The sequence below is a fragment of the Chiloscyllium plagiosum genome, unplaced genomic scaffold, assembly GCF_004010195.1.
Source record: "Chiloscyllium plagiosum isolate BGI_BamShark_2017 unplaced genomic scaffold, ASM401019v2 scaf_52, whole genome shotgun sequence".
NCBI lineage: Eukaryota > Metazoa > Chordata > Chondrichthyes > Orectolobiformes > Hemiscylliidae > Chiloscyllium > Chiloscyllium plagiosum.
The window spans coordinates 1,028,630-1,046,583 of NW_025215381.1; the positions used below are offsets into that span (position 1 = coordinate 1,028,630).

Genomic DNA, 17,954 nt, shown 5'->3' on the forward strand with positions numbered 1-17,954 from the left:
GTCCATCCATGCACCCATATGGATATCAAGTTAGGATTGGGTGTAATGCATGGTGGGGTGGTAATGGATGGATCACTGGCTCAGTCAGTCACTGTATGTGCCTGTCCCACCTTTGGTTGCTGTTAACACCTCAGGCTTTTGGCCATAGCTCATGCATTTTGTTAGCCGTGCTGCATTTTGGGAACATCTAAACAAGTTGGTGTACAAACACAGAGACTTTGCTTTTGAAAGTTTTCCTTTCTTTTATACATTGCATGAACTGTGCTGACTGTTGGATCCTACAGGCTGAATCCACGCTGCGAAGTTGCTAATGTCTACAAGAAGTGGCACACAGCGTATCATGGAACATGTGTGGGTTCCCTGCGACGAACCTTGGACCATGGGGAGCTGGTATCTGGTATGTGAGCAGGCAAAATCTTAGTGGGTTGTCAGGCTGGGGATGAGGGAAGGAAGGAAATCATTTCATGTTTAACACATTGGAACCACCACTCTCCCCATCCTTCACATGCAGAAAGGTTTGTCCTGTTGTATCCTTATACCTATTCATCTTGTGAAGGTCCTGGTATCTTGTGAGTAACCTGTTCACTTTTGGAATGTTTGTTTGAACTAAGCTTGTTGCTTCTTTTCTTCCCCACCCCCACACTGAAAATGTTCCCCTGCCACCACCAGTCCATTGCTGGCTGTGCATCCCATCTGTCCCCACATTGTTGCAACCCTGGTTCTATCTGGTGGGAGTGCTCTGTCATGATAGGAAGTGTCTCACTCGATACCAATTAAAATCCTGAGCTCCAGTCACCACTGGCTGAGAGTTCAAAGGTTAGAATTAAAGCAAAGCTTCCTTGACACACTCTGGTGAGCACTTCCCAGACTGAGTACAGACAGCTGCTAAGGCAATTAAGGAGCAGTGGGGTCAAAACAGGTCAAAGATAATACAGTGATATCGACTAGATGTGTCAGTGGACAAACGATGATGTAATGATTGCTTTCATCTTCAAATTGATTTCATTCCTTCAGGGTATACAGGCATCAGTCCAAAGAATCAAGTCTTTAATGAGACACTATGCTGCTTAATTCCCATGTGTTCAAGGATCTTTCATGTGTTTGTATTCAATCTGAGAACTCTCACTTCACAATCCAACATGAGAACAATGCAGTGGCTTGTTCACAGCTCTCACACTAATTCAACTTTGATTATTGTATTGATCTCAGTCGATCAAAGATATATAAAGCTGACATCAGAATAGTGGCATGTAGGCAGAAAGATTGTCTCAACTTTTCCTATTCATTCGTGGTTATATGGCTCATTATATTTTGTTTTATTTTTATGATCACAGTTATCAGGTGAACATCTCCCACACAGGTCAGCCTTCTGAGCTGAGGTATCCTTGCCCTAGACCGATTTCAAAGTTCACCTCATTGCATTAATTCATTCTGTGCTGAAGCCAGAAACGGCTCAGGACATTGAGGTGTCCTTTTCAGCACAAATGGCAGGTAACGTTTGGTACGCCAAACCGCAACCCAGGAAGAGAACCCAGGAATACTGTTTGTGATAGTCTTCCTTCAAAACCATGTGAAGTTGTGAAATGTTTGCAGACTCAACAGCACTCTTTGACAGGGTGGAATATTGGTGTTTTGTATTGTTGCACTCTTACCTCGGAAAATAGGGAGAAGCAGTGTAAGGCTTTGCAGGTTGGTTGTCTCTCTAACAGAATGTGATCTAAAGGATCCCTTCACGGGCTAATGTCATGATTGCACAAGTCAGGTTTGAAAGCTGACATGGTAGATCACATTTTATTTTGTCTTGGTTTTATTGAGGACGTCCATACGTGCAATGTTGCAGATTTGACTTTAACAATGAAACTGAAGTTTATTAAGCAAAAGACATGAAGATAAAATCAAATAAACTAAACTATTTACATCATGTTATTTAATGATTTTGGAACCCATAGTTGAAGTATAGTTCCATTTATCTCAGGACAATCCTTCACAGACCTCCAAAATGTCCCTGGACTGTACCAAAACCACCTTCATACAGGACTCACTGTACGTAAGATCTTTTTCTAACATCTCAATGGGTCTAGATTAACTCTGACTTCAAGTCCGAGTATGGAAAATCTCTTTTCCTGGAGCTTTTGTACATTGGAGGTAAAATGCTCTCAGCTTTAAATAACCTATTCATAGAGTCATAGAGATGTACAGCATGGAAACAGACCCTTCGGTCCAACCCGTCCATGCCGACCAGATATCCCAACCCAATCTAGTCCCACCTGCCAGCACCTGGCCCATATCCCTCCAAACCCTTCCTATTCATAGACCCATCCAAATGCCTCTTAAATGTTGCAGTTGTACCAGCCTCCACCACTTCCTCTGGCAGCTCATTCCATACTCTGTGTGAAAAAGTTTCCCCATAGGTCTCTTTTATATCTTTCCGTCTCACCCTAAACCTATGCCCTCTAGCTCTGGACTCCCTACCCCAGGGAAAAGACTTTGCCTATTTACCCTATCCTTGCCCCTCATAATTTTGTAAACCTCTATAAGGTCACCTATTCATTGTGTTATCCAAACACTTCTGTTCTGGGACTGTCATGAAGCTTTTTAATTTAAAGTAATCTAGTTTCTCATCTTCTCCACTTCTCCGGAATGCTGCTTTATGTTTCCATCTTCGTCCAAGACTTCTGCAGAACTCTCCCAAACTGAACCAAAACAACATTTTTTCCACAGCCTCAGAATTGTCCAGCTGAAATCTTGATGGGCAGTTATTTAACTTATAAACCCACCTAATGTAAACTCAGCCTAAAGCCTATCTTTCAAAATGATATTACTACTGCAATGGGGTTCCTATGGATTGGAAAGTTTTAAATGTAACCCTGCAGAAAAGAAAGTTTCAGAAAAGCATGAGGGAAAACGGAACGGCAGACCTATTAACCCAACACCATTAGCAGGGAAAATACGAGAATATATTCTGAAGGATGTGATCATTGGATATGTAGAAGCTAATTGTCTGATTGGGTCGAATCACCTTGAATGTTGAAAAAGACATCATGTTTGACAAACCTGTGTGTTTTGAAGATGTGACGAGCAGAGTCAATGAAGAGAAATGTTATGGACCAGACCAAACCCCCTCGAAATATATTAAGATGATAGATTAGACCCTAATGCTTTCTTATTTTAAAGGCAAGTGTCAGGTGTTGCATTCCGGATGCAATTTGATTGGTCAAACTGAGTCTTGAAGCAAAACACACTTTATTCATACACTGTAGTTAAAATACAACAATTCCAATGTAGTAACATCCCATAAATATACCCTTGGCAAAGACAAATTCAGTGAAATGGATTGTCTCACATGCAATTCTAGCTGCAGGAAGAGAACCCCCAGCTTTTAGCTGTAACAGAGGATGGAAAAACAGCTTCCACAAAACCCCAGCAGCTGCTACTGAAAATCTAAAGAGATTAGTAAGCAAAATTGAAGCTGAAGATATCAGAGCTAAGGTATTGATGGGGATAGAGAATTGTTTCACAGACAGGAAGCAGAGAGTTGGAATAAACTGGTCCTTTTCAGAGTGGTAGTCAGTGATGAGCAGGATTCAGCGCTGTTCACAATGTACGTTAACAATTTGAACAAAGGAATTACAAAGTTAAAAATCACACAACACCAGGTTATAGTCCAACAGGTTTAATTGGAAGCACACGAGCTTCCAATTAAACCTGTTGGACTATAACCTGGTGTTGTGTGATTTTTAACTTTGTACACCCCAGTCCAACACCGGCATCTCCGAATCATAACAAAGGAATTGATTGTCATATCTCCACATTGGCAGAAGACACTAAGCTGGTGGCAGTATGTGCTACCAAGAGGATGCTAGGGGACTACAGGGTGACTTAGACAGGCAGGCTGAGTGGGCAAATACTTGGCAAATGTAAATGTGAGGTTATCCACTTTTCGGTGGCAAAAGCAGGAAAGCAGATTATGATCTGAATGGTAAGAGTTTAGGGAAGGATGAGGTGCGACAAGACCTACGTGTCATGATGGAACAGTCACTGAAAGTTGGCATGCAGGTGCAGCAGGCAGTGAGAAAAGCTAATGGCATGGTGGCCTTCAAGGACAGGGGATTTGAGTATAGGAGCAAGTATGTCTTGCTGCTGCTGTACAGGGCCTTGGTGAGGCCACATCTTGAGTATTATGTGCAATTTTGGTCTCTTAGTCTGAGGAAGGACACTCTTGCTAGTGAGGGAGTCCAGCGAAGGTTCACTCGACTGATTCTGCGATGGCAGCACTGACATATGAAGAAAGACTGGAGCGACTGGGCTTGGACTCACTGGAATTTAGAAGAATTGAGAATGGAGCTCTTAGAAACATAAACTCCTGATGTGACTGGACAGGCTAGATGTGTTGGGTAACTCCAGAACTGGCAGTCACAGTCTAAGAATAAAGGGCAAGCCATTCAGGACTGAGATGAGGAAGAATTTCATCACCTGGAGAATCCTCTACCTGGGAAATTTCATCACCTGGGAAAGCTGTTGGGGCCAGTTGGTTGGATATATTCAAGAGGAAACTGGATGTGGCCCTTAAGGCTAAAGGGATCAAGGGATATGGAGAGAAAGCGGAAGTGGGGTACTGAAATTGTATGATCAGCCATGATCATACTCCTGAACCTATTTTCTGTATAAAACTAAAAATCCAGGTTCTGTGGGAACTTCATCCCACCCAGTGGTACCAGTGGGGTAACTCAAGGATCAGTGCTGAATCCCAGCTTTTCACAATCTGTATGAATGATTTGGATGTGGAGCCACTTGTAATATTTCCTGATGATACAAAGCTCAGGCAATGAGAGTTGTGTGAAGAGAATGCAAAGAAACTTCAAGGGAGTTTAAACATAGAATGTTACAGCGCAGTATAGGCCCTTCGGCTCTCGATGTTGCGCTGCCCTGTGGAACCAATCTGAAGCATATCTATCCAGCACTATGCCATTTTCATCCATCTGTTTATCCAATGACCATTTAAATACACTTAAAATTGGCAAGTTCATTAAAGTTGCAGGCAGTGCATTCCATGCCCCTACTCTCTGAGTAAAGAAAATACCTCTGACATCTGTCCTATATCTATCACCCCTCAATTTAATGCTATGACCCCTCATGCTAGCCATTGCCATCCGAGGAAAAAGGCTCTCACTGTCCACCCTATGTAACCCTCTGATTATCTTATATGTCTCAATTAAGTAGCCTCTCAACCTCCTCCTCTCTAACGGAAACAGTCTCAAGTCCCTCAGCCTTTCCTCATAAGACCTTCTCTCCATACCTGGTGACATCCTGTTAAATCTCCTCTGAACCCTCTCCAAAGCTTCCACATCCTTCCTGTAATTTGGTGACAAGAATTGTATGCAATACTCCCAAGTGCGGCCGCATCAGAGTTTTATACAGCTGCAGCATGACCTCATGGCTCTGAAACTGAATCCCTCTACTAATAAAAGCTACCACACTGTATAACTTTTAACAACCGTATCAACCTAGGTGGCAACTTTCATGGACACAGAGATCTCTCTGCTCATCTACTACACTACCAAGGATCTTACCATAAGCCCAGTACGCTTGATTCCAAAGCAAATCACCTCACACTTTACTGCATTAAATAGCATTTGCCAGTTCTCAGCCCAACTCTGCAGCTAATCTATGTCCCTCTGTAACCTGCAACATCCTTCAGCACTATTCACAACTCTGCCGACCTTAGTGTCATCCGCAAATTTATTAACCCATCGTTCTACGCCCTCACCAAGATTATTTGTAAAAATGACAAATAGCAGTGGTCCCAGAACAGATACTTGTGGTACCCCACTAGTAACTGAACTCCAGGATGAACATTTCCCATCAACCACCATCCTCTGTCTTCTTTCAGCTAGCCATTTTTTGATCGAAACCGCTAAATCACCTTCAATTCCATGCCTTTGTACTTTGTGCAATAGCCTACCATGGGGACCTTTATCAAAGACTTTACTGAAATCCATATACACCACATCAATTGCTTTACCCTCATTCACCTATTTGGTCACCTTCTCAAAGAACCCGGTTAGGTTTATGTGGCATGACCTACTGTTCACAAAACTGTATTGACCATCCCTAATCAATTTATTCCTTTCCAGATGATTATAAATCCTATCTCTTATAACCTTTTCCAACATTTTACCCACAACTGAAGTAAGGATCACTGGTCCATAATTACAAGGGGTTCTTGAACAAGGGACCAACATTTGCTATCTTCCAGTCTTCTGCCACTATTCCTGTAGACAATGACAACATAAAGATCAATTCTGCAACCTCCCCCCTGGCTTCCCAGAGAAACCTAGGATAAATCCCATCTGGCCCAGGGGACTTATCTATTTTCACACTTTCCTGAATTGCTAACACCACCTCCTTGTGAACCTCAAACATGTTTAGTCTAATAACCTGTATCATGACAGACAATACAATATGGAGAAACGAGATGTAGGAGGAACATAACTGCAGGTTTGGATTTATGTTCCTCCTACCTCTTTGGTAGGAGGAACATAACTGCAGGTTATTTATTAAATGAGAAGCGATTGATAACTGTTAATGTGTAAAGATTACTTTACTGAAAGTTCACAGGCTGGTGTAGCAAGCAATTTGGAAGGAAAAGCACGTGTTCACCTTTATTACAAGAGTATTTGAGTACAGGAGCAGTCAATTGTGTGGAACACTGGGAAGACTGCACATAATATATTGTGTGCAGCTGTGGTCTCCTTGTTTAAGGAAAGATGTTCCTGTCACAGAGCAAGTACAGTGGAGGTTCACCAGACTGATTCCTGGTTTAGCCGGAATTTACTGTGAGGAAAGATTGAGGAAATTGGGCCTGTATTCTCTGGAGTTTAGAAGAATGAGAAGCAATCTCATGGAAACCTCAAAACACTTTAAGGGATAGAGTTAATGCAGAAAGAATGTTTCCCCTGGCTGTGCAGTCAAGAGCCGAGGAACGTGTCTCAGAATGCAAGGCAAGCCTGTTTTGAGGAGGAATTTTGTCACTTAGAAGGTGGTGAATCGTTAAAATTCTTTACCTAAGAGGGATATGGAAATTCAATTGTTGAGAAGTTCAAAACAGAAATTGATAGATTTCTAGTTACTGATGATATCAAGGGGATAAGGGGTTGAGGCATATGTTCAACCATAATCTAGCATGGTGGAACAGACTCAAGGAGCTGAATGGCCTCCTGCTGTTATGTTCTGAGTAAATTAAATTCCTAACTGAATTTCTTGTGATTATTACAATATTGGCAGCCCCTATTTCTGCAAGAGCAAACTTTGTCTATATCCACTCGATCAAAACCTTTCGTTACTGTAAAGACCTTTTATAAGGTCACCCCTCGGCCTTCCTGCTTCAAGGGAAAAAAAATCCAGCCAAACTTTTGCAAGTTGGAAATCCACTTATTTCAAGCCAAAGTTAACTCTACTCTTAAACTGAAAGTTAAGCTTTCTCGACACTGTTCCCATCAAACACTCCCAGGGCAGGGATAGCATGGGGTTAGCTACAGAGTAAAACTCTCTCTACTCCTTTTAACTGAAAGTAAAGCTCCCACTGAGCCAAACCCATCTAAAAACCCCAAGACAGTTAGCACTAAGTCGAGATTGTGGTGCTGGCAGCATCAAGGAGCAGGAAAATCAATGTTTTGGTCATAAGCCCTTCATCACAGCACTGAGTTAGATAAAGAGTGAAGTTGCCTCTGCACTGTTCCCATCAAACACTCCCAGGACAGGTGCAGCACGGGTTTAGAAGAAACCAATGGCTGAGCTGCGGAAGCAGATGTTTTCTGCAATCCAGAGTTGAAACTTTATTGCTGGAACAGCACAGCAGGTCAGGCAGCATCCAGGGAACAGGAGATTCGACGTTTCGGGCACAGGCCCTTCTTCAGGACCTGTGCCTGAAACGTCGAATCTCCTGTTCCCTGGATGCTGCCTGACCTGCTGTGCTGTTCCAGCAATAAAGTTTCAACTTTGATCTCCAGCATCTGCAGACCTCACTTTCTCCTCGAAGCAATCCAGAGTTACGTAACCGTGCATTTTTTGTTTTGTGTTGATCTGAGAAAAACAGCTAAAGTCTTTCCATTGTCCTCTAATTTCTTCTCCTTCTCTCTGCCTCTGCCCTTTACCACCTTGCCTCTGTGCTGTCACTCCTCTTCTCAACCTGACCTCCTCCACATTAAAGCAGGGAGCTCCTCGATTTTCTGTACCAGTGAGACTAAAGTTGAGCTCCAGAATGGATATAACGATCCCGAGGAGAACAGTATTCAGGAGAAAGACGTTGTGAAAGTCAGCCTGTCTCCAACAATGCGATATGTCGGTCTTGACCGGTTCTGTCCTAAAATACGGTAAGTACCGAGCAAATCCAGATACATGGTCAAGTTAATACTGTCCCTTCAGTGGCAGGCAACAGTGAAGGGCACAAAATAATTTTGCTTGTCGGCCAGAGCCCATGTTCAGTGGGAGGATGGTTTGATACTTGTTTGACAGAAATTGGGGTGAATGGGTGTTCAAATCCCACTGATGCACGTTATCAAATTTAAATTTATAAATCTTAATTTGGCACAAGAACAAAACAGTCACGTCAAGGGCTTGTTGCCAATAAACTGCTGCTGTTCAGGAAATGGAAGCTACCAACTTCCTTGGTTTTGTCTCCATGACTGTCCAGTGTACCTTTACCTACTCAGCTCTCCACATCTTAGTACTAAAGCACAGTGGCAATCTATAAAGCTAAGGGTGGGTAATGGTGCAGCCACACCCCTAGACAAAGTCAGAAGGATGTCTTGGAAGTGTACGCCAGTTTTTAAACATTTTGTCACAGGAGATTATTCGGCCAACTTTTGTTTCAGCTCTACCAGAAGATGGTGGTGGCGGGTCCCTCTCTGAGCTGCTGCAGTCACTGTGGCTATAGTTAGGGAGGGAGTTTCAGGACTTTGACCCAGTGACAGTGAGGAAACAGTGATATAGTTCCTAGTCAGGATGGCGTGTGGCTTTATGTGCAAGTTGGATTTGGTGGTGTCCTTGTCCTCCTAGATGGTAAAGGTTCTGAGTTTGTAAGATGCTACTGAAGGAGCTATGGTGAAGTGCATCTTGCAGATGGTACCCACTGCTGGTACTGAATATCTGTGCTAAGGGAAATGAATGTTTATGGATGTGGTGCCAGTCAAGCGGGCTGCTTTGGCCTGGATGGTGTCGAGCATCTTGAGTGTTCTTGGGGCTGCAGTCATCCAGGCAAGAGGGGAGTATTCCAGCATACTCCTGACTTGTGCCTTGTAGGTTGTGGGTTTGGAATTACTCACTGCAGAATTCTGATCGGCTCTTGCAGTCACATTATTTACACAGAACAGGAGCAGACCCTTCAGCCTACCATGTATGTACCAACAATTATGCCGTTCTAAATTAATCCCATCCACCTGCACGTGGTCTATATCCCTCTATTCCCTGTCTGTTCATGTGTCCATCTAAACGTTTCTTAAACTTTGCTATTGTATCTGCTTCCACCACTTCCTCAGGCAGCTTGTTTTAGGCACCTACTAACCTGTGTTTAAAAAAATACTTTCTTCACACAATTCCTTTTAAACTTTCTCCCCTCACCTTAATTTGATAGTATTTGATATTTCCACCCTAGAGGAAAATAGATTTAAATGATCGCCCTCTCATAATTTTATATATCTCAGGCTGTCCCTCAGCCTCAAGCATTCTAATGAAAGCAATCCAAGTCTGTCCAACCTCTCCTTTTCACTAATGTACTCCAATCCAGGCAACGTTCTGGTAAACCTCTTCTGCACCCTCTTGAAAGCCGCCTCCTTATATTGTGGCAACCAGAATTGCACACAGTTATATGGTTAGTCCAGTCCAGTTCAGTTTCTTGTCAATGGTTATCTCCTCAGAATGTTGATAGTGGGCAATTTAGTGATGGTAATGCCATTAAATGTCTTGGAGAGATGGTTAAATTCTCTCATGTTAGAAATGGTCCTTGCCTGGCATGCTTATTACTTGCTATTTGGCAGCCCAAACTAGGGCTCGTTGCATATGAATGTGGATTGCTTCAGCATCTGCTGAACATTGTGCATTCATCAGTGGTATGTGCTCAGTACAACTCCAGCTATCAGGGAGGTGTTGCCCTGAGTCTCATTGACTCCAGTTTTATAAAGATTCTTTGATACTGCACTCATCAAAGGCTGCCTCGATGTCATATTGAGTTCAACTGTTTTGTCTGTGTTTGGACCAAGCTCATGATTGATTCCATCAAGTACTACTTTACCACTACACTCAATCCCGTAACTGTTCCTTGCTCCCTGGCATCAATCTTCATGAGGCAGTTTTTGTCCCCAACACAATATCTCAGGAAATCCTGTTGACTACAGGATTGACTGAATTGACTGTTGACTGAATAGCTAGACCTGAGTCCAAATCTCCACACCCCCCCACTTTACCTTTCACTGTTTGATCCTAAGCTAAATTTCAATGTATTTTCTCATCGCTCTTGATTTGTCCATCACTTCCATCCAAACCTTGCTGTTTATTAGTTTTGATTAGATTCCCCACAGTGTGGAAACAAGCCATTTTGGCCCAACAAGTCCTCAGAGTCACTCACCTAGATCATTTCCCTCTGACTAATGAACCTAACACTGTGGGCAATTTAGCGTGGCCAATTCACCCTGACCTGCACATCTTTGGACTGTGGGAGGAAACCGGAGCACCCGGAGGAAACCCACACAGACACGGGGAGAATGTGCAAACTCCACACAGACAGTCGCCCGAGGCTGGAATCGAATCTGGGTCCCTGGTGCTGTGAAGCTAGCCACTGTGCCACCCATACACTCTGTGTGTCACAAGTGCAGAAGATAATTTGCAAGATAGATTTGCACTAATGTAGCCCATCTCACCCATTTCCAACGTTACCAAGAACTTCACAGTCAATGGAGTACCTTTTTGAAGTTGGTCGCTACTACAGGAAATGTAATAGCCAATTTTCAGACAGCAAGATCCCTAAAACAACAATCTGGTGGTAGGTCAGACCATTGTTAAAGGAGTTGATGGACCAACATAAAAGAGAGTACCTCCAGCTATCGGATTCATTTCTGCACAATCTCTTCCATTTGCCTGAAATTGCAGGTGCGGCCTCGATTTGACATCTCATCCTGAAAGACAGAACTTCTGACAGTGCAATCCTCTCTTAGTAATGAACTTCCGAAACAGCTCCCTTGGTACTGATCTTCCGACAGAGTGGCACGCCTTTATTGTTGACTCGCTAAGAGTGCGGCACTCCCTTGGTACTGACCCTTTGACAGGATGTGCCCCCTCATGTACCAGCAGCGTGAATGTCAGCCGGCGTTGTGTTCATAACATGTGGGCTTGAACCCGCTACCATTTGACAGTATTTACTACATTTGATGTGGAATAAATATCTAGGAAGTTGTGTTCTGAGCCTAGCTGCTCGTGCTATTACCTGAGGCTCTGTATTGAGTGCTCCTGCCTACCTTTACCCTAGGTGTGTACTACACTGGAGCAGTTAAGACTAGCTCCTGCTACTGATCTGCTCACCTGTCTGCCTTATAAAGACAAGCAAACATATCAAAACTTGAATAATCATGGGGTAGTTAGATCCCAAGCACTCAGTTCTGGGAAGCACATTTTAGAACCGTCAAGATCTGAGAGAAGGGAGATTTACTGGATTCATTCCAGAAATGAGGGACTTTGGTTATTGTGAGATCAGTGAAGTTTGATTTATCTTCAGTGCAGAGAAAGTATTGAGAGATTCAACTGAGGTGCTTAAAATCTTGAAGTGCTTCGATAAAATAAAGAGCTGTTTCTAGTGACAGGGCTGTTGGTAACCAGGAGGGCACAGAGTTAGTCATTTGGCAAAAGCCCAGAGGAAGAGATGAGAAGACTTTAATTCGGTGATCTAAAGTGTGCTGCCTAAAAGGCCGGTGGAAGCAGATTCTTTCGAACTTTCACAAGAGGAATTAGATAGATATTTGAAAAAGGAGTGTTGTTGATAAAAGCAGCACAGTTTGATGAGGGTTTTCATTTGCATGCTTCAGGGCCACTCGCTAAAACACCAATTCAAGGGACAAACTTAACATTTGTACAGCGTGAAAGGAGATTGCGGGTTGTGTCTGATTGGTCGAGGTGGTTCTTGCATTGAAAAGGTGGCATTTGCTGGATTGTGGGGATTGGTACACATCTGAAAGGTCTTCCAAAGAACTGGCACAAATTTATGTTTTCTCTGTGCTAAACGATGTTAAATAATTCGCATCTTTTATTCTGGCTAATTGCGCTAATTCACTCCTTAGGTTCAAGGACCTGAAATCCCAACGACATCACCATGCTCAAGTGGCCTTCCAAGTGTGCGTGCGGCCAGGGTCGTATAAGGTGGGGCCACAGTCCGTGGGAGCCAGCGAGTCGATTGATCCCAGGTTCAGCAACAATGAAATCGAGTGGATCACCAAGGAGAGGGCCTCAACGGTCCTTTACGGCCTGTTAATCCGTGTGGAATGAAGGATTTCCCATCCAATCTGCCAGCCCCTCTGAAACTCTGGTGGGGAAGAGAGAGAGAGAGACTGCGAGCATGGAGCAAGCCCAAGGGGAACGAGGGGGAGGGAATGATCCCACTTTGGTGCTACAGCAACAGCGATGTATTGGGTGGGTGAGGGGTGGTAAGAGAGCACAGAGTTGGGACACATTTGCACAGTTTTACACAACTTGCTGTCACACCAGTGGAATACTGCACTATTGACTCTTATGTTCAAAAGAGAGGAAAAAAAAACACAAAAAAACCTCAAACTAAAATGTTCAGTTGAGTTTAATCTTGCATTTTGGGGAGGGGAATGTTTTTGTTAGTGATGGGTGTGAGCCCTATTTCCACTGAAGTGAACAGTTTTATAGATTTTTCTTTGTTTTCAAAAGAAGTTTTCTTTTAAATCCTTGGACAGTAGAAACGTGAGAACTGGGCTGCACACAGCCAGAAGCCTGATTCATAACTAGAATATAGAGCATCTGACACTGGATATTTCCTCTCCTTGGGAGTTGAGATTGGAAAGACAGGGGGACAGGGGGCACACAAAGGTGAAAGTGCCCCCATCAGGTGGGCATGTGTGCAAATACTGTAGGGACGTTTTAAGGCAGCGAGATCTTCTTCTGAAATCCTGTGCACGTGATTGCATGTCAACTGTGGCGATATTTACAGACTTGTATAGTGTGTGAACTGCTGGGGCAGGGAAGGACAGGCACGGCTGTGTGTTTGTCAGTCAGCGGGCTTGGAAGGGGCAAAGGTTATTTAGATCTTCTAGATCTGTCCAATCTCAGGATGAAAGAGAAAGGCAGCATGAGGGCAAAGGTTGGCCTTGCTCAGTTGGCCCAGTCACTGCCCCAAGCAATTGCCTAAGACTCGAGCGTGATGCAGCTCAAACTTGCCTTCACCCTCTGAGCCACAGCCTCTGCACTGCGGACTGGCATTGTGACCACTGTTGGGTTTTTTTGTATAAAATGGACTCCACTGCTAATTATAGAATCTCTTCAGTGCAGAAGCAGGCTTTTGAGCCCATGGAGTCCACACTGACCCTCTGAAGACCCAGCCCCCTACTCTATCCCTGTAACTCTGCATTTCCCATGGCTTACCTACCTAGCCTGCACATCCCTGGACACGATGGGCAATTTAGCATGGCCAGTCCATTTAACCTACACACCTTTGGACCGTCTATTGGCTGCCTGTTATCACCTCTCTGCCATTTCATCTTTAATGTAAAGCTGCCATTTAATATCCGGTGGGAATGGAAGGGAATACAATCTGATTGAATGGCTAGCAGCTACTGGGAGTAGACTGCAGCTGAAGAAGCAGGGATAAACTGAGAAGGTCCTATTGCTGCAATGTGAACTGGTGGAGGCTACAGCTAACTGAGAGCATCACCCGGATTTGTTTGACAGCTTTGTGTATTTTGCACTGGAAGGTGTTTTATTTTGCCAACACAGACCTTGTTGCAAACAAAGCAGACTGCTTTAAAATGTTAACCGAAAATGCACGTGTGTATGTTGTAACTTGTTCATGTGACACACAGGAGGCTGGAACAGAAGGGATTGGCAGTGAGGTTGGAGTCGCTCCTGGACTGTGTGTACCCCTCACCCTGTTCAGACATACTCCAGACAATCACTTATGCTGCTTTTGTTTAACCCTCCACTGTCTAATGTCAGACGAAATGCAAAGTCACTCCGATCATATACCACCTCAAGGCAGGTGGCTGATTTATTCTTTCAAGGGCAATTTGTCGAGAATTTTGTGTAATGAATAATGCTGACTGGAAGCAGTTTTCAGAGTGAGAGTGGCAGTTTTAATAGAGATGATAAGTGTCTATTGATGTTTAAACTAAAGTAGTATAACCCTGTCAGAAGAATATAAGACTTGCAGTCTGGAAACTTTTTAATATTTATGTGAGATTCTTTTTCCCCCACCTCCTTTTCCTTCATCCAACTTGCCCTTCCCTGGCAAGGTGTGTTACAAACCAGAAGCACACACCTTCCTATTAAAGTCATTTAATCATGTCCCCTTCTTTGGACTGGGGGAAGAGAGGAGGAAGCTGTTGCGGGTAGAATACTCCATTGGATGATAAGATGCTTACCAAAAAAAAACAAAAGTGCTGAAGAGCCTCAGCAGGTCTGACAGCATCTGTGGAGAAAGGCAGCGAGCTCACTTTTCAAGTTGAGTTTAACTTCAGAAGAGTTGTCATCATGGAATCGAGAACTCTTTCTCCGCAGATATTGCCAGATTGCCCAATTTTCTCCAGCAATTTTTCAGAATTCCAGTATCCTCAGTACTTTAATTTTTATCATAGTGGGTATTCCTGTATTTCTCCACCCTCTTTCATTACTGATGAGAGTCTGTTTTTAAAAACAAGGGGACGAGTGATTTTCGGTGGACAGTCATGTTACGTATTCATAAAAGGTTATCTCAGAAAAAGTGTGGTGCTGTTCAAGGGTCTGCTTTTTGAGTGTAAACACTGGAAACCATGTTCGAGACTTGAGAATGGCACAGGGAGTCTCCACTGCATGGAGGGCAGTGGTTCCAGGAGGGCTTCTACCCTCAAACCTCACCATCTTCTGCAACGGAGAAAAGGACATGCCCTTTCCAACATTGTCCGCATCCAAAAAAACTAGCCTAGGATTTCCTCGATCTTGAATACACAAATGTTTCCAGAAACTTTGCCGCCTCAACTGTTCACAAGTATTTAAACACATAGAAAACAAGCATGGACCATTCAGCCCCTTGACATTTCCATTTCCCATTTGATTATTTTCATCTTAGTTCCTATCTGCACCCTTGCTGTAATTCGAGACAAAAACAAGTATTGGTAAAAGGGGTTCAAAGTTTGTGTAAAGATTTGTAGCTCGGGCGCCGTGGTTTTGGGGATGTTCGCTGAGCTGGGAAGTTGATTTGCAGGAGTTTTGTCTCCTGTCTAGGTGACATCTTCAGGGCTTTGGAGACTCCTGTGAACCGCCGATGGACTGTCTCTTCCGTAATTTATTTGGTTCTGTTTCTGCTGGTTCCAGTTGTTTATTGTAATGGCCGGTATATTGGGTCGAGGTCAGTGTGCTTGTTGATAGAGTCCGTGGATGAGTGTCATGCTTCTAGGAATTCTCTGGCTGTCCTCTGTTTAGCTTGTCCTATGACCATTGTGTTGTCCTCGTCGAATTTGTAATACCTGTCGTCTGTGTGTATGGCAACTAGGGATAGCTGGTTGTGGCATTTAGTGGCTGGTTGGTGTTCGTAGATGTGGATTGCTAGCTGTATGCCTGTTTGTCCTATATAATGTTTTGTGCAGTCTCTGCATGGAATCTGGTAAATTACATTAGGCTTGCACGTTCTTGGAACCGACAGCCAGATTTCTCTGACCACTGGGATTCACGACAGTCCATAAACCAACAGCCACGCGCAGACAACAATTCACCAGGACAAAAGATCCGATACTCATCATGTGCAAGCCTAACGTAATTTACCAGATTCCATGCAGAGACTGCACAAAACATTATATAGGACAAACAGGCATACAGCTAGCAATCCACATCTACGAACACCAACCAGCCACTAAATGCCACAACCAGCTATCCCTAGTTGCCATACACACAGACGACAGGTATTACAAATTCGACGAGGACAACACAATGGTCATAGGACAAGCTAAACAGAGGACAGCCAGAGAATTCCTGGAAGCATGACACTCATCCACGGACTCTATCAACAAGCACACTGACCTCGACCCAATATACCGGCCACTACAATAAACAACTGGAACCAGCAGAAACTGAACCAAATAAATTCCGGAAGAGACAGTCCATCGGCGGTTCACAGGAGTCTCCAAAGCCCTGAAGATGTCACCTAGACAGGAGACAAAACGCCTGCAAATCAACTTCCCAGCTCAGCGAACATCCCCACAAGTACGACATTGGCAAAGGTGTTACCATGGGGGGAATGCAGCAGTTAATGATAATGGACAGTAAAGTGCCAGCTTTTGTATAAAGCCTGGCAGTTATTTATAAATCATAACTATTGCAACAGTGCCTAATTGTCTCAAATCTGTCATCGACTTTGGAAAGCCCAAGGAATTGAGGTGCCATATTAAAGAAAGTATTTCTATCAACACCGCCACTTAGCTTAAATGCCACTGTTAGATATCCTTAAGCTTTATTGGAGAGAATACCAGCCCAAGACTATGCAACTTTATATTTAACTATAACACTTACCATGTTCCTCACAACAAGTTGGAACATGACTTGCCAATTTTCTACCTGTAATCATTGTTCTATTCAAGCTTGAACCAATACTGCAACTGTAATCTAAGTCTTACTTCTGAAAGGTCATCTTTTATTTGCATTTTCTTTTTAGGTTGAAGAGAGAGTACATCTGTTTCAGGGACCAGCCCTTCTTGCATGTGGAGCACTGGGCCCAATGATTGCAGGTCTGACATCAGCTGCTTCATTCTGTGCTGACATTTCAGTGTGCAGTTTGTAAAGGGAAAAGGGATAAAGTGTTTGGCAGAGAGGATGGTGGAGCATTTCACTTTTGCAATGCAACTCCCTTGGGCTGAAGACTAACAGTGTTCATGAATGATTTATTAGACTCGTGCTGTCTCTTTGTCATCAAAATACGTCCAGTTCCTCGATTCTGCCATGAAGAAAACATTCTGGTTAGTCTTCTCCTGTAGCAGAGGGTTTGCTGTGGTTTGACCCTTTCTTTTTGTCTATCCCTTTGTAACCTTTGGGATGTAGAGCATCACTAGTGAGACCAGCATGGTCAGAGGGCAGTTGAGTCACGTGCAGAGACGATGTGGAAGGACATCTTCCCAAAAGAACATTAATGATCCAGATGGTTTTTTTAACAACATTTAACAGCAAAGCTGGTAATGGTGTAGTGTTATTAATACTAGAATGTTAAACCATAGACGCAGGTAAGGTTCTGGAACCTGGATTCAAATCCCGCCACAGCAAATGGGGGAATTTGCATTAAGCAACAAATCTGGAATTAAGAGTCTAATGTTGACTATGAAACCATTTTCACTTGTCAGGAAAACCATCTGTTCACTAATGACCTTTCGGGAAGGAAACTGCCATCATAACCTGGTCTTGTTCAGTCCACGTGTGCCTCTGAATACTTGGCAATGTGATTGACTTGTAACGGCCCTCTGGACAATTAAGGATGGGAAATAAATGCCAGCATCACCCGCTTGCTGTGGATGAAAGAAGATCGAAACATGGTCACCATCAGACTAGCTTTATATTCCAGTCTTTTTTTTCATTACATTCCAATTACGCGATCTTCCATGGTGGGATTTGAATGTGTGCATCTAGAATAGCCTGGAGGTTCTAAATTACTCACTCAGTGATTATTACAACCACTACCATCTCCCTACATTTGTTTTATCCTGACAAAGGTGGGT

At 43.5% G+C, this 17,954-nt stretch overlaps 1 protein-coding gene across 1 annotated transcript in view; it reads left to right on the forward strand.

Moving 5' to 3' along the window:
* The window catches only part of neurl4 (neuralized E3 ubiquitin protein ligase 4), a 136,327-nt gene extending 120,851 nt beyond the window's left edge, over positions 1–15,476 (forward strand). The window contains exons 26-28 of the mRNA XM_043686888.1: positions 285–397; positions 8,210–8,372; positions 12,324–15,476. Coding sequence (XP_043542823.1) covers positions 285–397; positions 8,210–8,372; positions 12,324–12,528 — 481 coding nt within the window. The 3' untranslated portion in view covers positions 12,529–15,476. The remainder of the gene's footprint in view (positions 1–284; positions 398–8,209; positions 8,373–12,323) is intronic.
* Positions 15,477–17,954: the final 2,478 nt, after the last annotated feature.